The sequence below is a fragment of the Aspergillus piperis genome, assembly GCF_003184755.1.
Source record: "Aspergillus piperis CBS 112811 unplaced genomic scaffold BO85scaffold_18, whole genome shotgun sequence".
Lineage (NCBI taxonomy): Eukaryota > Fungi > Ascomycota > Eurotiomycetes > Eurotiales > Aspergillaceae > Aspergillus > Aspergillus piperis.
The window spans coordinates 486,352-505,472 of NW_020291608.1; the positions used below are offsets into that span (position 1 = coordinate 486,352).

The 19,121-nt window shown below is 50.1% G+C and overlaps 8 protein-coding genes across 8 annotated transcripts; 4 read left to right on the top strand and 4 right to left on the bottom strand.

Moving 5' to 3' along the window:
* Positions 1-2,074: 2,074 nt before the first annotated feature.
* BO85DRAFT_441185 (DUF3602 domain-containing protein) lies at positions 2,075-2,545 on the top strand (the record flags this gene model as incomplete). The annotated part of the gene is made up of 1 exon (XM_025658800.1): positions 2,075-2,545. The coding sequence occupies one exon, from the start codon at positions 2,075-2,077 to the stop codon at positions 2,543-2,545; it is 471 nt and encodes a 156-aa protein (XP_025512664.1).
* A 2,282-nt stretch (positions 2,546-4,827) lies between these two features.
* Positions 4,828-5,633, top strand: BO85DRAFT_98661 (uncharacterized protein). The gene has a single exon (XM_025665825.1). It carries the CDS (start codon positions 4,917-4,919, stop codon positions 5,400-5,402), a length of 486 nt encoding a protein of 161 aa, XP_025512665.1. The 5' UTR covers positions 4,828-4,916; the 3' UTR covers positions 5,403-5,633.
* Positions 5,582-7,271, bottom strand: BO85DRAFT_98677 (actin-related protein ArpA). Its single transcript, XM_025665826.1, has 3 exons — positions 6,259-7,271; positions 5,882-6,196; positions 5,582-5,824 (listed from the first exon to the last, which is right to left on the bottom strand). The coding sequence occupies exons 1-3, from the start codon at positions 7,024-7,026 to the stop codon at positions 5,762-5,764; spliced, it is 1,146 nt and encodes a 381-aa protein (XP_025512666.1). The 5' UTR covers positions 7,027-7,271; the 3' UTR covers positions 5,582-5,761.
* A 75-nt stretch (positions 7,272-7,346) lies between these two features.
* Positions 7,347-7,911, top strand: BO85DRAFT_98810 (uncharacterized protein). Its single transcript, XM_025665829.1, has one exon. It carries the CDS (start codon positions 7,440-7,442, stop codon positions 7,743-7,745), a length of 306 nt encoding a protein of 101 aa, XP_025512667.1. The 5' UTR covers positions 7,347-7,439; the 3' UTR covers positions 7,746-7,911.
* On the bottom strand, positions 7,603-8,645 carry alg13 (N-acetylglucosaminyldiphosphodolichol N-acetylglucosaminyltransferase catalytic subunit ALG13). Its single transcript, XM_025665828.1, has 3 exons — positions 8,170-8,645; positions 7,967-8,105; positions 7,603-7,906 (listed from the first exon to the last, which is right to left on the bottom strand). The coding sequence occupies exons 1-3, from the start codon at positions 8,507-8,509 to the stop codon at positions 7,768-7,770; spliced, it is 618 nt and encodes a 205-aa protein (XP_025512668.1). The 5' UTR covers positions 8,510-8,645; the 3' UTR covers positions 7,603-7,767.
* A 177-nt stretch (positions 8,646-8,822) lies between these two features.
* Positions 8,823-10,475, top strand: BO85DRAFT_452178 (mitochondrial 37S ribosomal protein mS35). The gene is made up of 2 exons (XM_025660762.1): positions 8,823-9,412; positions 9,495-10,475. Exons 1-2 carry the CDS (start codon positions 8,854-8,856, stop codon positions 10,082-10,084), a joined length of 1,149 nt encoding a protein of 382 aa, XP_025512669.1. The 5' UTR covers positions 8,823-8,853; the 3' UTR covers positions 10,085-10,475.
* Positions 10,476-10,781: 306 nt separating this feature from the next.
* On the bottom strand, positions 10,782-12,981 carry BO85DRAFT_98775 (uncharacterized protein). Its single transcript, XM_025665827.1, has 3 exons — positions 12,287-12,981; positions 12,142-12,217; positions 10,782-12,089 (listed from the first exon to the last, which is right to left on the bottom strand). The coding sequence occupies exons 1-3, from the start codon at positions 12,728-12,730 to the stop codon at positions 11,035-11,037; spliced, it is 1,575 nt and encodes a 524-aa protein (XP_025512670.1). The 5' UTR covers positions 12,731-12,981; the 3' UTR covers positions 10,782-11,034.
* Positions 12,982-14,171: 1,190 nt separating this feature from the next.
* BO85DRAFT_480232 (putative chromatin remodeling complex subunit (Chd3)) lies at positions 14,172-19,099 on the bottom strand. Its single transcript, XM_025662996.1, has 3 exons — positions 18,666-19,099; positions 15,024-18,594; positions 14,172-14,969 (listed from the first exon to the last, which is right to left on the bottom strand). Exons 1-3 carry the CDS (start codon positions 18,972-18,974, stop codon positions 14,353-14,355), a joined length of 4,497 nt encoding a protein of 1,498 aa, XP_025512671.1. The 5' UTR covers positions 18,975-19,099; the 3' UTR covers positions 14,172-14,352.
* Between the last annotated feature and the right edge of the window lie 22 nt (positions 19,100-19,121).

Below are 19,121 nucleotides of genomic sequence, written 5' to 3' on the forward strand. Positions count from 1 at the left end.
TGAGGGACAGTCAGATGGGGACCCGAATGATGCGGTGAGGGGCTGTTGTTAGATGATCTCCGCTAACCGTCTCCATACTGAAAGAGATTTCTGCACTAAAAATGGTCTCGACCGGTAGCCCCGGCAAAGTCTTAGTCACTCCCTGAAGGGAATCCCACGCTCCGCACCCGTCTTGACTTTAGATGTGACTTTCATGTAGAATGCCATCATCATCGTGCATACGGAGTTGGTTGGCCTGCCCCTTTGAGCCTTTAGCATTGGACATCTTCCCCGGTACCTGCCTTTCCAGTAGACGCCGTTCAATATGTAGAAGAAGTAAGTCTGGTTAGCTGAGATTTGTGAACCGGGATTTGACTGGACGATGCCCTTTCGCCATGGTTGTAAAGAACAACACCCCCTCGGTACTGCCGGGGATCAGAGTTTAGCCATTAAACTTGACGCTTCCAATTTCAGATGCAGCACGAATAATGATGCAACTGTGCTGCTGCCGGTTTCAGGTAGCACCGGGCCTAATAGTTGCGGGGAATAATAGTCATGGACTGGTAAAATATTCTTACCGGTTGACCGGCTGACGGTGAAGCCACGAGGGCTTGCCTTGAATATTGGGCATTACGGGAGAAGTAGAAGGGATGGTGCAAGTAGACAACGAACTGTTTGTAGCGCAAGAGTTCGTCAGTTACTCAATTTAGTTTCTCTTGCTGGTACCGAAAAGAGTAAGTCCATAGGCAGTCCTGCCAAGCTAATAATAACAAGTCATTTTCTATCTACGTGTTAGTAGTATACCAAGTAGAAACTATAGACAGTAATAGAAGACTATAGACGGGCTGTGTATTACTTCGTACATCCAAGACCAAGGAAGCAGCATCAACTCAGCCCCGGGCCCAAGCATACCATAGCCCCTTGGATACACCGAATTATTGCTATTATTGATGGCGAAATTGCGAGTGTCTTCCCCCTCATTCAACAGGATCGACCCAAATAGAATCAGAACAGGCCGCACGCAATGTGTTGGCCGATGACGCGTGACCGACTCAGCAATTTCCATTACCCCCAGGAAACCACCAGAGCCAGCCCTCGGGCACATCCATGGCTTGTGATTGGCTGTGGCGCCAATTTCTGTTACGTTTCGCCACGCCTTGGATTGGCGCCGTGCATGTCAGATGATCGCACAGAAATTCTTTAAAGCAGCCAGGATAGGCAGGGGCGGTGGGTCGGATATCAACCAATGATACTGTAGGAAAGGGGGGCGGACAGACGATGATTGGCTGTAAATGTTGCACGTTTTGGTGCCGCCCTAACGGGGTGAAAATTTGCAGGGCTGAAAGCAGCGGTGATGATGGAGTAGCGCGCGCATAACCGCAGAATGCAGAAAGAGGGAAGGTTCAACCAAGTCACTACTAGTAACGAGCTATTGGGGATGAAATTTTCTGGGCAGCTCCACCCCAGCCAAGCGTGACCCTGGCGCGGTGCCTGGAAATGGAAACTACGCAGTGGCCATGGTGCAATCATGAGTCTGCCTGCCGTCACGAAGGGGGGCCGTCCTGACTCTTCCCCCGGTAACTCGCTGGGCCCGCCTCGTCTGCGTCCAACTATATAACTCCTTCCCCGCTGCGAGGCCTGGTTCCAGGCTATAGAAGTGGATTCTCATCAGCTCCAGTTTGAAGAGTCATTCATACCACTAAAAAAGAAACACACGAGGGAAATTTTTTAGTTTCTCCTCTCCTTTTTTAATAGTCTCGCTCCCAGACTGCTTCTGCTTTATTCCTCTTTGTCTGACTCTGCCTACCACACTTTCACCAAACAAACAAGATCCTACCACTCTTTGCGAACCACTCGACCATAGGTCCCCATTGCCTATACACCTCATCTCCAATTGACTCATATTGCGTCTACATGTTTATTACGCCATTATCGCAAATCGGATTGAGTTTCCGCGTTTCGAATAATTCGAGTAATTCGATATAGACCGCGAGTTTATACTTCCCGCATCGCAAGCGCTTTTGCACGCATCAACAACATATCAACCAACACCACTCTACTACCTACCACTACCTATCACAACAACTCAATCACCATGTCTGCATCAGTGAATTACCGTGTCGTTGAACCGCATCCGTCGGTCCCTCATACCAGCCGCCCTGCTCTGCACACGGCTCGCGGAGGCGCTGGCAATGTCATCAACCTGAAGGGCACCAAGACCACCGACTCTCGCTCGGCCACTGGTCCTGCCTCTTTGACCCGCTTGGACTCGAATGTCCCCAGCACCTTCAAGTCCGGTCGTGGCGGTGCCGGCAACGTCCACAGCAGCAGCGAGCGCGCCATCTTCAGCTTCGACGAGGAGCTTGAGCGTGATCTCCGCCGTGCCGCCCCCGTCTACCACGTCGGCCGTGGTGGAGCCGGCAACATGGTCTTCTCCAGCGACGACTCATCCAGCACCCTCAGCCGCAAGTTCTCCGGCAGCAGCTCGAGCAGCTCCGGTTCTACTCGTGAACGGGCTCTCCGCGGTCTTGAGAAGGGCTGGGGCAAGCTCAGGGGCATGGCATAGGTATGAAGAGTCAGGGGGGAGTGAAACTGGGTTTCTTTCCGACCATCTTCAGCGCCATTTCCATTGTGCCTATTGCCGCCTACCAGCGTTGCATCAGCAGATCATGACTCACGACTTACGACCACCAAAAAAGTTTTTGTTTTCATTGTTCGATTCGACCTTCGAAGATTGCTACCTTCACCCCAATCATCTCATTCAACTACGCCTTTAATCCTTTTCCCTCTCTTCAACACTCGATTAAATTCAAGGGTCTATTGTTCCCCCTCCAACTTCAGCTCTCTTCTCATCTTTTCTTTTCTATTTTCAACCTCCACATCAACACTTTTCAACATGATACCCCTTTAGCCATGGTCTCGTCTATATGCGCGGACATCAGCATGGCGTTGACATTGCCCTGTTCACTTGTTCCTTTGTGATTTGTTAGGACAATGACTGGATTTTGTCTTGTTTACAGCATAGGATCGATCACTGCATCTCCGTGCTTCACTACCACAGCATATTGTGTCACTGGCCAATAGAGCCAAGATTTCCCATGTACCCTACTAGTTAACTGTGAAATCAAACCAAACCAAAACAACCCCAACCAAACCAGATTCTGTCCCATTGCGTACCAAGTAGTAGTAAGTTGTGACACAACTAATGTTGGTCACAAATTGTGCAATCTCACGTAATGATGCCGAAACCGTCCGTTACACAAAACGTAACCCCAATTACCTCACCAAACCCCCTGGGACCGCGGAGCGCATCGTCAACGACTGTACCAGAACCATCTCGATGCACCATCCCTTCAGCAAATGACGGGATCGCCGGTTTTTGATGTCGTGACTTGACATCATCAAACAATTCAATGACACGAATTGCCTTTTTCGACAACAAACATAAAATGTCTTGACAATATCATTCTATGCAAGGGTTACAATGACGCTGGCCCTCTACATTACTATACTCTTTGTGACAGTGGAGTTGGGTTGGGTTACCTTAGGTTAGAACTACTTGAAAATGTTCTAGACTTTCTTCTTACACAGGATGCATTGGAGGATGAAGAGGTAAACAAATGCTCGTGGTTCTTTGGTTCGAGACTACTATGCATGTGGCTGGCTAGTTGGCTAGCTGACTGTGTTGTACACTTGCTTGATCACTAGTAGGTATTTGGTTGGCACTGTGTGAATATTCCTCATATTGTGGGTTGGGTTGAGGCACAACCAACAGGCAATAGATTGCACTTGGAACTATATAAGTATATTGGCAACGTGACTAAGACATACATGACTAGGATGTCACATGAAGATGTCAGTGACTTGAGGTTTTGTTGTTGCTGCTGCTTCTAACTTAGACATCACACGCTCTTTCCTTAACTACTATACTAACTACTTTTCCCGTTTCCATCCATCTCGCTGCTGTTTTTGTTTATTACTACTACCCAGTACCTCAGCCCTGCTACTACTGGAACCCCGACTATTGATCAATCACTAGGACCGACCCCCAAACACTCTGTTGGCTAATAGTCACAAACCTACTTGTAGATCCGTATAATTCAAAGGAGGATTCATCCGCATCCCTCAGAATGCATACTTGGACGTGCTAACTCCCGCATTCCAACCTCGTTGAGTGATATGATCATCAATCACTTTGTCAGAGTGTCTTTCTTCACTGTTTGAGGGGTTATGCTCACGTCTTCATCTTATCTGGAAGCTTAGGCGATGCGACGATGTGGTACAGCAATATTCCTTGAGACCACACCCGTTCCATGCGGGTTATAGGTAGGTTTCTGTGTCCTCAACCTATCCACTCTGTTCAAAGTGTGACTCTTTGGTTGGGAAGACGGTGATCAGAGCAGAAATATTCGACAGGACGCAGAGCTAATGTGGCATGTTAAAACTTACTATTCATCTAGTTACCGCTCTCAGCATTCAATGATATCGCGTTACACCCCTATGTGCAGTTTGAACCAATCTAGGGAGACTTAGTGGAACACAAGAAGCTGAAATGTCTACGTCTACATACCAATATGACATCTACGACACTTGGAGACTCTAGTGTCACTGTCATTCAAGAAGGGGAAGCTACGGTACAGGCGCAGAGCGCATCAGATGGCATTCTTCCAAAAAGCCCGAGGTCCTCTTCCGTACGTCATATCACATACCAGTACCCAGGAGCCATAGACCTGAGGGCCAAAACCGGACCTCTAATGTGATATTGTAAGTCTATGACACATTCTGACAAGCCATCGTTGCGGTAGTTACTTGTAACATTTACTTTTGTTGTAACGTATGGCACCACGCAGCAGTCCTCCGAGTTTCAAGCTGAATCATCTACTTAGTATACACTACAACAGACTACTTCCTAAGCCCCCGTTCCAATAAGACGAGGTATGTATGCAGGGATTGACAATCATCCTCAGTCTCCCCTACCCTTTCAAATCCACAAAGGATCTCAAAGCACAGACCTCACTATATTTCCATATTTCATTCCTGACATCCTCCAGAAGAAAGACCTTCTACTTTCCACCATTTTTGAACTTATTGCTTTTATTGGTGGTAACGATCAGATAGGGCTATGTGGATGGGGTTTTTCTGAGCATCTTAGGTCAACTGCGGAGCCTCCAGGCTCCAGGTTACTTGATCAACGGAGAGGGTTTTTTGGGACTCGTATATTTTCATCTATCCATCCAATATGTACACAAAACTTCAGAATGTGGCACGCAATTCAGCGAGAAATAAGGAGATATGAGGTGAGACAGGAAAACGGTAGAAGAAGTAAAAGCAAAATAGCATCTAGATTCATGTCTTTCCTCGTAATCCGGGTACATGTCGCTAGGTATGTATGGTTAGAGGCTAAGGGAAGCAGCATAAGATAAGAGGTAGATGTGCTAGTGAGCTCATCCGATGTAGGGAATAGACACAAAACACCGCTCATGGAAGATGTATCCCGCATCAGATAGTTAAATAGTGGAAGGGTGAAAGCGTAGTATGAGTGGCAGATGGGGTATGGCAGCTTGAATAATCGAGGCGAACAGAAAAGAGGGGTATCTATTAAAAGCTGCTGCTGACCATTGTGAGCATCACCATTGATGTCTTTTCTAGCTAGTAGCTTGCATGTTCAGTATTTGCAGTGAAACGTATCCTGTCGCGGAGTCTGCGAGCTGCAGGCGCGGAAGTGGATACCGTCGATCGTGCAGGTCCCTGATATTGGTTTCATCCGAGAAGGCAAGCATCTTTAAGCGAACTTCCGGTGGATGATCTCGGGGTCTTCGTGCCATTCGTCTGCGCTCACCCACATCTGTTGAAGGAGTTAGATGTACGGTTCATGATTTAGGGTGATGAGGTGGAAACCTACCTTCCGGAAGGTGCTCAAGCCAGCAAGAATACCACCTCCGATCCATGTCGTGTACTTCCGTTCTGCGGGGGCAGAGATTCGGATCTTCATATCCTCCACAGCCAGACGCTTGATCTCGCGCATCAACCGGTCCGGGAAATTCTTGCACAGCGTTGATCCACCAGACAGGACGATGTTGAGGTAGAGAGATTTCCGCAAATCGAGATCCGTCCGGGTAATGGCATCCTGCACGATTTGATGTACACCAGGGTATTCCAAGCCAATAAGTTCCGGATCGAAGAGAATTTCGGGGGCGCGGTAGCGTTCTTGTCCGATCTGTCATGGTTCGCCATTAGCAAGCCCCTCCAACCCGATCAGCATAACGTAAGGGAAAGTACCTTGATCTTATGCCCATCAGGCAGCGCATAGTCAACAGACTTCGTCTCCGACTTGTGATAGCTATTCATCCAGTCTTTCTCCTCCCGCTTCGGATCCAGCGAAACGTAGCACACCTTCTCCTTGATCATGCGGACGACCTCCTTCTCCGCACTGGTATGCAGCACATGTCCATTCTTTCGTAACAGTAGTTGCAACTGTTCCGTCACATCCCGACCCGCCACATCAATCCGCCGTATACTGTTCGGGATCGCGAAACCTTCAAACACCGGTACCGCATGGGACACACCATCCCCTGAATCGAGGACCACACCTGTTGTCCGACCAGACGCGTACAATGACAGCACAGCTTGAATCGAGGTGTACAGCGCCGGAACGTTAAAGGTCTCGAACATGATTTGGGCGGCAGCGTCGCGGTTCTTGCGTGGGTTGAGCGGTGGCTCCGTCAGGAGCACGGGGTGTTCCTCCGGCAGCGTTTTCAGCTCGTTCTCGTACACGTAGTGCCAGATTTTCTCCATATCGTCCCAATCTGTTACGATTCCATGTTCCAGAGGGTAGCGAATCTTGAGCAAGCCGCGCAGTTCTTGAGCTCGTTGTCCGATAAAGACGTCGCCTTCGAGACCGCCGGCCATCACCCGCGGATGTTTGGGCCGGCCCACGAACGAGGGGAAGTAGCAGGAGGGGATCTCCTCACCGGCAAAGCCGGCGCGGATGGTCCCACTGCCATTGTCGATGACGATCGGAGCGTTGTGGAGGGTGGCTTCTGCCATTGCGTGGGGAGAAATGTTGGGGATTGGGGATCGGGGAAGAGAGAGGAGAGATCGAAGGGCGCGGGTGTTTTGTTGTCGTCAAAGGCACGGAGAGGCCCCGCGGCCTGGTCGGTTGCTGGGCGAGGACGCGGAACTCGAACGATGTCGCAGGACTTCTCCCGGTAGAGTGCTTGAGCTCGATTGCTCTTCTGCGAGATCACGAAGTAGAGCAAACCAGGCCGGAGGGAAGGGTAGCTGCGGGTTGTTCTGCGCGTATGTTTTTGGGGTCGAGGAATGGAAAGCACAGACCAGCACCGCTCCAAACTCTCGGAAATCCCAACTATAACTCTATCTACAACCCAACACCGTAGGATAGAATGCTTTACGATCATCATGCTTTGCTCGCCATATGATCAATTTATAAAGACATAAATATGCTTGATTCCTTCAATCGTCCCAACCGGATTGGCTACTCCTACAGATACATTCCCAATAACCTATATCTAAGCGTTGTTAAGCCACCATTTAGCGGATTGTCCAAGACACTGATGAGTCCAGTCTACCTTCCATGGCTGTTTGGTCTCGAGACTCCTCATTGCTCAAGGCTCATGGCCAGCTACCCGATGACTTCCATAGTCATGATAATTATAATCGTACCACATAGTGGCGGTGTCATCCCAAACAACTTACAGATGTATCGCTTTCAATGCGCCCGGCAGAGTGGATTCGACCGGTGCTAATGATAAAGACCCAAAGGCGGCTTCAATCTAAGAAGCCCAGTTCGTCAGACATCACGCTCTCCAGCGTTGGCTGGCGCCGCTGGCTTACTCCACACACAGGCGGCCAAGCCAGCATTTGAGCTCGCAGCTTCTCTGCACGAGCGAGTGCGCTCGAAATTTCCCTGGAAAAGGAGTGAGCTCGTCTATGTCACCCGGTCCTAAACACCGAAAGAGCAGCGTACCAGTAGTTGCTGGCGACAACATATCCCTGCTTCTGCAGTTCCTGTGCCAGTTCTTCCTGGTGATTATCCTTCAGGGTTGGGTTCGGTACAACAACAAGCGGTACACCAAGCCGTAATGCTCCAAGGATACTTCCCGATCCTGGACCCAAACCATGTCAGCCACCTCAATCAGGCATTGGAGATACTGTAGACATGGGCATTACCAGCGTGGCTGATGATTAGTCCCCCGACTCGACCCTCAGACGGATCAGCTCGAGCCAAACCCATCTCCTCGTCTAATCCAGCCTGGTTGAAGTCGAATCCGGCGATTTCAAGCCCATGTCGGCTTTCACTATCAGGAGGGCATCTGTTCTGGAACTCATCCCAAAGAGCCTGGCCGTCCTTGCCATATTGCACAAGTAGGTGGGTAAACTCTAGTTTCTGTAATGCCAGCAGACACTGACCTGACAGTACTGACTGTAGAAGAAGATGAAAAGAAGCTGTAGCACCCACAGTGACGAAGCAGACCTTTGTAGTGGCATTTGTTTGGAGAGGGGACGGCATGATGGTTAGTTAGTGGGCGGGTGATATCCCGCACGGAACAAGACTCAAACGTGGCTAATTTTGCCAACCATATCAGCCTCTAGGGAATGTAGTCAGTGCCGTAGCATTCATAGACTGGCACCCAACATGCCAGACTCTAGATGGAGTGGGCGCGGAAAGATGCAAAGGCAAGTACGAAGTTGCAGTTGAGGTAAGTAGTTCCAGCCAATTGTTCGGCGGTGAAAGTCACTGCCTTCCCGAAACGGTTTAGTGGCACGCGGCGATGGAAGGAAATGAAAAACATCCGCCGAACTTCCTCCACTGCGCCTCTCATTCCCAATATCCCCAGACTTTCCCCTCCCCCAATGGCCTCAGTAGCTCGGTCGCTGGGCCGCTCGGCCTTCTTCCTGGCCCGGAGAGGGCCTATCTTCACCCCCGTCCGCCAATTCTCCGCGACGCCCATCTCCCTCGTCTCAGAAGATCCGCCAGTCCCTGAGGAGCCCAAGCGCCCTCGTCCGCAGGACCTGCCCCCGGCACCAGAATACTCGCCTGATTTCCTCTCGAAAGAGGAGCGGGAGCAATATGACTTAATGTCTCCGCAAGAGCGAAAGGCGTTCGACGAAGCGAACCGTGCTCTTGTCTCCGAATACAACGACCCTCAGGCCCGTGCCGCCATGTTCGCCGAGCTCGACAAGGAAGTCTTCCAGATCGAAAGAGAAACATATATGCGTTTCGAGGCCCCGAGAGTCCGATCGAACGGATTCTGGGCGGACGAAGAACCGGATGATCTGGCTCTCGTTGAGGACGGCGATGAGGATTTCAACGATGACGAAATGACGAGCATGGCCTACGCACAACTCGAACAGCATCGTGAAATCAGAGAATACGCTCGAATCGCCGCTTGGGATATGCCATTGCTGAGCAGTATGCAGCCACACCTACACCCAGACTCCACATAATTCCCCCTTATGTCAGACACAATCCCTTTGCTGATAACCCGCAATAGAGCTCGCCAAACCCTTCACCCTCCCTCCCGAATCTCACATCCTCCGCTTCCGCTACACAACATACATGGGCGAGCAGCACCCCGCCGAACCCAAGGTCGTTGTGGAGCTGTCCTCCAAAGATTTGACCCCCAAATACCTCACCGAAGCGCAACGCCAGACCTTCCTCAAACTCGTCGGCGTCCGCTATAACCCCCAAACCGATATTGTGCGCATGTCTTGCGAGAAATTCCCGCTCCGCGCCCAAAACAAGCGTTACCTTGGTGACACCATCAAGTCATTGATCAAGGAAGCGAAGGAGGGCGACTCGTTCGCCGACGTCCCTCTCGATCTGCGTCACCACAAGCCCAAGGTTACGCACCGCTTCCCCGAGTCTTGGGTCATGACACCCGAGCGCAAGAAGCAGCTGGAGGCCACTCGTGCTGAGAGACAGCGTCAGGAGCAGGAGCGGGTGGACGGCAACAAGGTCGTTCTGCAGGCGGCGCGGACCCTGCCGGCTTTGAACCCTGCGTTGAACGCAAAGGCCACGGAAGAGCGGGAGAAGGTTGCGGTGAAGGTCAATGCAAAGGCTCAGCGGAAGAGGGTTCGGTGAGCTGAGCATTAAGCTGTGATGAATTCTGGAGGGATTCCAAGGGAAACAAACACCACGCCTCACTTCCACCATGATCGTTATCATTTACGAGAAACGGAGGGAGTATGTCCATATGGTAACCTGATGTGTCTGTTTGCGAGGGTATACTGTAGTATTTTCTTTGACCTGTGTAAGCTCAAACAAAACAGGGCGGCGCATATTTCGCAAGGTTGTATTAGACACTTTTATCTTATGTCAATGTATTATATCTCATTCATCGTTAACTAGCACTTTCCTCTACTTATTTCAACTGCATGAATCCTGATACTGTCTGATTGGACCTAATAGCATCGGGGGCATGATACACTACGCCGCAAAGGCTCTGTTGATTTAACATTCCATATATTATGAGGTTCTGATAAGTTCCTGGTACTATAGACATGGCACATGCCATAATATCCAGCATACCAAACCGTTTCAACAAAGGAAAAGAAAACTAGAGGAACAGAGCAAGCAAAGGTAGTAAAAACACACGGAAAAGAAGAGAAGACAACATATCTCGAAACTCATAATTGGCACATGTAAACGAATCAAAGGACAGAAGACAAAACACACCAGCGAGAACCCTCAGTACAGGACGTCGATTTTGAAAACTTGACAATTCGCCGCGCCTTGCGCCGGTTGCATGTATCCTGACGATCACTCTTTCCCTTTTCAACCTAGATCATGAACGAAAGGAGAGACATCTGGTCTGGACACAGATGAGAACCAGAGAGAACTAAATGCTGATGGCAATAATATAATGACCTGGCATCCTTGAGCCATCCCACACCTGCCGGACTCATCAACTTTGTAAGTATATTTAGTTTGACTAGTACTCGCCGTGTCGTGTATCATATCATAAAGGATCGAGACCCTGTATAGTTACGTCTCATATTTAATTGAAATTGTCTTGAGCAGTGCAGGACTACTCAAGCAGCGGGATTCGTTGGGCGCCCGGGCTTTTCATCGTCCTTGGTGCCCAGGCCTAACAGATCAACTTCGAAGGACCCGTCACACGACTTACCATACCCTCTCTTAGTACCTATAGCGCCGAAGGTCGCTTTGTGTTCTTTTTTATCTTTCTGTCGGTCGCGGACAAGATCGGGACTCGAGTCCGAAGATGCAGTGCCGGACTGGGTTAAAGGGGAGGCACCGCGAGTAGCCGGCTCGGACGCGCTATCTAGGGCAGACCGGATGTTCGGGCTTGGGTGGTCAACCTTGGAAATGGGAGATGCAACGCTCGGCGGAGCAGTGCCATAGCCTCTACAATCCCCCCTGAATGCATCTACTTCGCTTGCTTCAGGTTCGGACTCCTGCTTCAGGACAGAAGGCCGAGGCTGATACAACCGGCGGGATTTTTGTGCCTTCTTGGAACGAGGCTTATAGGGAGAACCACCGGCCAGCAGGTACTCCGAGCTCCCGGACATTGGAGTCGGCATTAGAGATTGTATACTGCGGACGAAGTCCTCACGCTCGCTGTTGACACTCGCAAAGGCGGCGGTGCCATTTGCGTTGGCCAGCGCGCGCATCTTCCCGGGCGCAGATTCCATGGATGTGTAGCTGGGGTACTCTGGAAGAGGGTCGAAGGATAAAAGATCCATTTTCGAAGAATTTTTTGCTCCGTGTCTCTGGGGCATTTGAGCCCTGGACGGTCCTGCGGCGGCATAGACAGGCCGCGACGATCCAGGAAGTGCAGCTGGTGAGTGCTGAATAGCATAATGAGTCTTCTGCTGAGGGTTCCTCTCAAAATCAGAGATGTCCGAGATGATGTTTGCCCCGAGGCGAGATGGGTTGTGGACCGCTCCGAAACCCCCATTGTCCGTCAGTGGCAGAGCATGACCGATTTGATGACGAGGATGAACATGTCCATTCGGTATCAGGCTGGGAATGCCATACTTCTCACGATACCAGCGGGGGATGTCACGGAGGCCAAGCTTCTCGAGCATCGCCGGGTCGCCAGGCATCTCATGTTTAAAAAGGCAGCCTATGGTCATATTAGTGGTCATACTACACAACCAGACGACTGAAATACTAGCCTTGTTGTGAATAGTCACACTCGCCATGGCGAATCCAGTACGAACAGTATTCTTTCTTGGTATTGTAGTGAGGTCCCTCGTCGAGGGTTAGTCACACGCGTTTTCCTTTTTGAAGACCTTTGTAATGCTACATATTAGGACTTACTTGTCTAGAACCCACATTGCCAGCAATACTACCACCACTATTAGGCACCAACCAACCGTTACTGGAGGAACTGGGCGTAAACATGCCGCGAGAAAGACCATGCTGTATCAGCGTTGTAATAGCCCGACGCTCGTTGGTCGGAAGACACTCATCGGAAAGGACTCTCATCAACGCGGCCTGTAAATCAGAGTCACGGGTGCGGTGTCCGGTCGAACTCGTGGACGTCTCTCGAGTGGAAGCGGGGCCAACTCCTTCGACAACATAAGACTGGGGCCTCATCTGTACAATCCCAAGGCTCGTCATTCCTTGGGTTTCACTGGCTGCTAGCACACGGGGAGCTCCACGAATCGAGATATGCGAGGGGAGCTCATCCACGGCGATAAGGGGAGTGAAGGTGCCATTAGGACGAGTACAGAAGTACTGGGGATGAATCGTGGAGGACATTGTGACTTGGCAGCATAAAACTGCAACCAGATGTTTGGATGATGTCTCGTAAAGAGATGAAGAGTCGGGAATGATAGATCCTAGATTCAAGTGTAGTGGTAAGCGGCTTGCGGGAGGAAAGAGATGAGAAAGGTGGTGGAAGTGTTCAAGAAGAAGCCAAGGGAATCAAGAGGTAGGAGGAGAAAAAAGAATGACAGTAGGCGAGTGCGCGTTTCATAGCGCGTGGTGAATGGCTTGGGTGTATGAGCGAGAGAAATGTCACTACCATTCACTTAAGCCGGCAATGGGGATTGGATAACAGTACTGACACGGAAAATTTGGAATCATTAAAACGAATTCAAGCAGAGGAACTTAAATATAGATGAATGCATAATATATAAGATAAGAAATCTTAGACGGACAATGCCATTAAAGGTAAGATAGAAGGGATGGCGACAGGTGCAGGATACAAGGTATTATTCGGGAGTCACCGTAAACATCCACAGTTAGAAAGGAAGGTTCCGCTAAATTGCGGAGCAGACATCCAAGAGGGTGGAAAGGCAGCAGGAGAGTAACGTGAAAGAGCCCCCAAAGCGCTTTAACAGCAGGCTCCGACTTGGGTCCCGTTGTGGCTCAATTCCGCCAGTGTTTGTCCGATGATGTTGGTCAGTACAACATCCGGCTCGGATGGCTGCAGCCCTCCCACTCTGGCACACACGCTGTTCTGGCCTGTCTTGTCGGTTTCGTTGGGGACACAATGCCCCATCCTTGAAAACTGGAGCCCTTTGACAGTCATCATATTTTGTCCTTTTCTGCCATGATCTCACTGTATCCCGTGGACCCCCTTGTTCACCTATGATGGTTGTCAAAGGCGGGAAGCTGCCAACATTTGTAATGTACATGGTTTGGCCACTTTGTATGATGATTCCGAGAGGCATCATACTGTAGGAAGCCCCTATTCTCTATCTGAATCATTCTGGTGGCATATCCCCATTATTTGAGACATTGAGTGCCGATAAAACGTGGCGATACAAACGGCTATATCAGCCATTGGTGTTGGTGACATACCGACACCAACTGCCCAGTAGATCAGCAGTAAACGGCTTCCTGTGATTAGTCAAATAGAGATAGCGTTTGAGACACAATGCGGATATAATCTACACTTACAGCCCTATCAGCGATGGTGCGGCCTTTTCCACCAAGGCCATTGTGCGACTCGAGAAATGTTGGCATCTTCTGGAAGAAATTAAGCTATCCCACAAGCTTTGAGCGGGGGCTCCGGATACAACCATTCGTCAGGTGAACGAGGGGATCTGGTCTGCTATAAGTGTAAGTATATCGGCCAGGGGTCCAGTGAGGAATGCGATGACAGCTGCAAGGAGGGAAATTGGCAGCGGCAGAAACCGAAAGGCCACAAAAACATGTGACCATTTCGGTTTACAGCCTCAAAGGGAAAGTGCCTCAGGTTCATTTCGGAAACTTCCAGTCATGCCAATGATATGATTGGGTATGATGTCTATGTATGTATGTACATGCATCCATAGCGATGCAAGATTGCAGCCCGTACGCCCAATAACCCCGAAGAATCCCCGTATATGCTTTTGATCCATGCACCATCAACTCCTCGCCGTCTTAAATACTATCTATGGTTCATGTCCCGAATATCCATAAGGATTGCGAAATGACTGAGGGGGGGCCCATGCTGGTTGCTGGTATGTCGACTGCCGTGTGCCATCGTTTGAGGTGAGATCGATGATGGAGGAGTTGGTCGCGCCAACGGCACTAGGTGCCTCGTGTGTGGCCTGTGTGGTATGTTGTGCGGTGAGATCGATCATCGGAGAGCTCGTCGTCACAGCGGCACTGGCATTCGAATCGGTGGTGGGTATGCCAGGGTTTGTGAGACTCGATGCAGCCTTACTGGCTTGCTTCCTCTTACGCTGTGCAAGGTCACCACGGACCCCATTCAAGTACTTTTTAGCTAGCTGGACAAGTTCACGGTCCTCAGTACTTTGCTTCAGAGCGGCAAGCATTCTGGCAACTTGAGTATCTGACCGCAAATGCGGACATGTACGCGAATACCCATAATGGGCAAGCCCGCACAGAGGACAGTGTTCGACGCCGGCCATCTTCAGGCGGCAATGTCCAACTACGTGGACCCGGTTGCACGCTAAACAGGGTGGCCCCGGATGGAGGACGGGTTCTACATTGCCATCTAACGGGGGCGGAAGATCCTGCTGGGTAACGCGTTGGAAAGCACGCACTGTAGCTTCTGTTAGTTGCCAGAAGACCTTACTCGATGCAAGGGCGCTCTCACCTTTGGAAGTTTTAGCGACCTGGTTCATGTCGTCGAAATCCAGCTCGGGCGCAAAATCAGATTCTGATTCCATTGCGTCGTCCGCTGTGAACTCTCTATCACTTTCCACCTCCTCACGAGCATGGCGGTCTTTGTTAGGCGATAGCTCCATTAAAGCATCGTTCGCATAATCCACAGCAGTCCGTTTACGTTTCCCACGACCAAGGGTTTCAGCCTTTCGTCTGGCTTCCTCGGCAGCTGCCTGCTCTCGCTCCCGCAGGATCTTTTCCCAAACATCTGCACTTGGCGCAGGCTCTTCCTCCACGTTCTGCAGTTGATCCTCGAGATTCTGGTTATCGTTTGCCCAAACCCGAGCAAAACTGAACTGGTTGCCCTGATTATTGTCATCAGGTGTGCTAGCTTGCTCGGCTTGACTGCGGTCAAGAAGTTTGTCAACCGATTCCGAATCATAGCGGACGTCGCCAGAGTCATCGTCATCAAACAAGGCCTGAGCACCGTGCCGCAGAATGGTTTCCAGGTCTCGTCCATCTTCTTCCTCCGAAACCATGCGATCAATGAGGACATGGTCAAGAACCATTTTCTTCTTGCCAATCTGCATGATCTTCTCTTCGGCACTTGCCCGGGTCATGAGCTGAAAGACGAGGACCTTGTTCTTTTGTCCTATGCGATGAGCACGGGACAAGGCCTGCATATCCTGATGTGGGTTAAAATCGGGATCCATAATGATTACAGTATCAGCGGTAGCTAGGTTAATTCCAACGCCACCAGATCGAGTTGATAGGAGGAATGCAAAGTACGGTGAGTCTTCGGCATTGTATGCATCGATAGTCTTTTGTTTCTCGAGCGATGACATTCTCCCATCGAGGCGAAGATACATTAAGCCGACACCTTCCAGAAAATCTTCAATGATGTCCAGGTTCTCAAGGAATTGACTGAATATCAGAACCCTGTGGCCGCGGTTCTTGAGTTTTGGCAGCATTAGTTCCAATAGCTGGAACTTGGCAGCTGCATCTACCAAATGTCGATGTGAAATGGCAGCGTTGCTCGTTTTCTCTTCGATGGCCCTGCTGTAAACGAACGGATGACATAGGCATTTCCGCAGCTGCATCAAGATATTGTTGAGATTATGCTTTTCAGTCTGTTTCAAGGCACGGGTACCTTCTTTCCTCTGGAATATTGCCTTGATAAGCTGAGGGTTCTTAGCCAATATGGATTTGTACAGTTTCTTCTGCACCGTAGTCATCGAAACAGGGACGATAATCTGTGCCACTGGAGGGAGGAAACTGAGAACCTGGGCTTTTGTCCGTCGCAAGAAGAATGGACGGATCATGTTATGTAGTTCAAGTATATTCTCCTTTGATAAATCCCCATACTCGTTTTCGAGGTCATCTGCCCTCTTAGACGGATCACAGAATTGCAACAAATTAAAAAGCTCTCTTATGTTATTCTGGAGGGGAGTGCCCGTCAAAAGAATCTTGAAAGGAAATTTGATTCGTGACAATGCATCGTACAGTTGACTTTTGTCGTTCTTTAGCCGTTGCCCCTCGTCCACGATGAGGCCAGTCCAAGGTACTTTCGATAGCAGTCTTCGGGATGCGTCGTCGACCAGGGTTTCGTAGGAAGCTACGACGACGTGGCACCGAAGGCTTGTATCGTCATCAGCGAACATTTCATAGTCTTGTGCTAACTTCCGAGAGAATGCCGATCCATAGTATGTGACTACCCGCAGTGAGGGAACCCATGTTTTGATCTCCTTCCGCCAATTCGGGCACGTCGAATTTGGCACAACAATCAGGAAAGGCCAGCACTTATGATATTGAACAAGGGTTGCGATTAGGCCGATGACCTGAATGGTCTTACCGAGACCCATTTCATCAGCCAAGATAGCGTTTTGCTGTTTGTACCACATGTAGTAGAGCCAGTCAAGCCCGTCCTTCTGATAATCCATGATCTGTCCGCCTGTCATTGTCTCTGGCTGCCCACTTTTGACAACGTTGGAGCTGAAGTTTTGCTTCCGGACGTGAGCAATACGCCGTCGGAGGTTGTCTTGGTTGGGTATGTGAGTATACTCCCTTTTGACCCAGTCTTCGTATGCAGCTCGGAAACTCTCCCACCTCTCAGGGTTGCTGCTGCGCTCGGGAGGCGTGTCCCAGGTGACCTCCTCATACGGTAAACCCTTGAATTTGACGTACATTTCTACCACATCATCCACACGTGCAACGTCTTCTTCGAAGGTACGTTTGCGGCCTGTGTCAGGCGAGGTGCCGGAGAATCTCACATCAAAGACAATGTCCACGAGCAAGAAGTCCTCAGGAATCGCTTCCTCGGCGGTCATACAGGGTTCGAGGCTTTTATCTGACCTCATAAAGGCACGTCGCATGTGATGATTTACAAAGCCCCAAACCCAGCTGCCCGGCATCCAGGTGGTATGGTTGTAGGATTTATTCTTCCACTTGATAAGGTATTCCCTATCTGCTCCCTTCGCGGCATCTGACTTATGAACCACAGGGCGCCATGCGACTATCGCGCCAACCTCTCCAGGTACTGATGCACAACTCTCACACTGCCATGTCATGTGCGTTATTTCGGATAAGTGTTCGAAGTGGAAGCCTCTGCGGCAGGTGGTGCAGCGGAAGAGCAGGTTCTCAACGTCGTTGACCCGGGACATGTCAAAGGGCGTTATAGGATCTTTACCATCATTCTGCTGCCGGAGTTGTTGCTCCTGCTTTGGTGTCAGACGCTCCCGGATCGGTTTAGACATATTCCCTCTGATGTTGCAAATTGAACAGCGGCCTTGATGTGGGTTAGAGGGGTCCTTGGCATGAGAAATACCTAGACAGCGCCGGCACTGGAGAAGAAAAAGATCTTCAGCTACTTTTGTGACAAGATGTTCTCGCGCAGAGCGTGGACCGAGACACCCTTGGTGGTAGGCACTCGTACATCCTTGACAGAAAACCAGAGGGCCTTTCGCGTAGTCATCGCCAATGATATGGCAGACTTCGCATACATTCCTATGGCGTTGGCGAAATGTATCATGCTCTGGGACTTTGCGAAAGAACTCCTTTGCGCCAAAGAACTTCTGCATCCGAGGAGCATCCTCAGCATCGGAGATGTCATCTTCATTCCTCTCGCGCAAGCTTTTCTTCTTTGACTTCCGCGTCCTAGTAGAATGCCGTGTTCCTTTGGGTGCACTATAATCGCTTTCATCGGAAAGCGAGACGACCGAACGCGTATGCTTTTTGCGGCGTCGCAAGACTCGACGCTTCTTAGAGGTAGCCCCTGAAGAAGCAATTATGTCCTCGCTTGAAGACGACCTCTTCCTTCTCGTGCGGCGGGCTCCTTCGTCACTGCTGATGGCCTCAAAGAATGCTGTGAAACCAGATCGTTGGCCACGAGTAGTGCGCCGGGAACGCCTCATATCGGGTATATCTGACTCAGAAGAGGGAGACTGTTCTTCGGAAGGAACAGCTGAAGCTGACCGAGAGGAGATGCAGTGATCTGGTCCGTAGTCGAGGAAGTTGGAGAGAGACTCGGGACCGTTCTGGAGGGACTGAAGTTGTGCGAAGGACATCTATGAAAGAAGTCGATTGTCAGTGATATGACAGAGAAGTGGGAGTCAAAAGAAGCCCACGCGATACCTACGGTTTCAGTTTCACCACTCTGCAGCTTCACCTGATAGCTCAGTCCAGCATCTGCCTCGGATGTTTCACTAATGACATAGCGGACGTCAAAATGTCCGGGAAGAAACTCGTACTGCGACAGATCAATGGTTGATGTGACTGGAATTTCAACCGTGACAGAAGACTCAGATATTGATTGCGGCTCAAGCTCTTCCTCGCGACTCACTGTGGGATTGTTGAACTTGGCGAAGAGCTCCTTGACCATATCTCCATCGTTGTCTGCATTATCCGGCCCATCGCCGCTACCGAGTGTTTGTAAAAGGAGATCCATGATGTGGGGAGACTATTAGAACAACAGAATACGCAACAACAAACGCTATCACAAAGCAAGTGACCATACAGAACGACTGTCAAATGAGCAATATGCGCGTCAACATAATTGCAGTTGGACCCCCAATTCCCAAGCGGGTGATAATGA

Excerpts from the sequence above, each read along its gene's own strand:
- BO85DRAFT_98677 (XM_025665826.1), bottom strand. The coding sequence starts at position 7,026 with ATGGCAGAAGCCACCCTCCACAACGCTCCGATCGTCATCGACAATGGC. Across the intron at positions 6,197-6,258 it reads CTGATGGGCATAAGATCAAG|ATCGGACAAGAACGCTACCG; the intron begins GTACTTTCCCTT and ends GAACCATGACAG. Across the intron at positions 5,825-5,881 it reads GCTTGAGCACCTTCCGGAAG|ATGTGGGTGAGCGCAGACGA; the intron begins GTAGGTTTCCAC and ends CTCCTTCAACAG.
- BO85DRAFT_98775 (XM_025665827.1), bottom strand. The coding sequence starts at position 12,730 with ATGTCCTCCACGATTCATCCCCAGTACTTCTGTACTCGTCCTAATGGC. Across the intron at positions 12,218-12,286 it reads GCAATGTGGGTTCTAGACAA|GGACCTCACTACAATACCAA; the intron begins GTAAGTCCTAAT and ends ACCCTCGACGAG. Across the intron at positions 12,090-12,141 it reads GTGTGACTATTCACAACAAG|GCTGCCTTTTTAAACATGAG; the intron begins GCTAGTATTTCA and ends ATATGACCATAG.
- BO85DRAFT_452178 (XM_025660762.1), top strand. The coding sequence starts at position 8,854 with ATGGCCTCAGTAGCTCGGTCGCTGGGCCGCTCGGCCTTCTTCCTGGCC. Across the intron at positions 9,413-9,494 it reads GGATATGCCATTGCTGAGCA|AGCTCGCCAAACCCTTCACC; the intron begins GTATGCAGCCAC and ends AACCCGCAATAG.
- BO85DRAFT_480232 (XM_025662996.1), bottom strand. The coding sequence starts at position 18,974 with ATGGATCTCCTTTTACAAACACTCGGTAGCGGCGATGGGCCGGATAAT. Across the intron at positions 18,595-18,665 it reads AGAGTGGTGAAACTGAAACC|ATGTCCTTCGCACAACTTCA; the intron begins GTAGGTATCGCG and ends CTTCTTTCATAG. Across the intron at positions 14,970-15,023 it reads GGTCGCTAAAACTTCCAAAG|TGCGTGCTTTCCAACGCGTT; the intron begins GTGAGAGCGCCC and ends CAGAAGCTACAG.
- BO85DRAFT_98661 (XM_025665825.1), top strand. The coding sequence starts at position 4,917 with ATGTATGCAGGGATTGACAATCATCCTCAGTCTCCCCTACCCTTTCAA.
- BO85DRAFT_98810 (XM_025665829.1), top strand. The coding sequence starts at position 7,440 with ATGCTTGATTCCTTCAATCGTCCCAACCGGATTGGCTACTCCTACAGA.
- alg13 (XM_025665828.1), bottom strand. The coding sequence starts at position 8,509 with ATGCCGTCCCCTCTCCAAACAAATGCCACTACAAAGGTCTGCTTCGTC. Across the intron at positions 8,106-8,169 it reads ACTAATCATCAGCCACGCTG|GATCGGGAAGTATCCTTGGA; the intron begins GTAATGCCCATG and ends GTTTGGGTCCAG. Across the intron at positions 7,907-7,966 it reads GTTGTCGCCAGCAACTACTG|GGAAATTTCGAGCGCACTCG; the intron begins GTACGCTGCTCT and ends CTCCTTTTCCAG.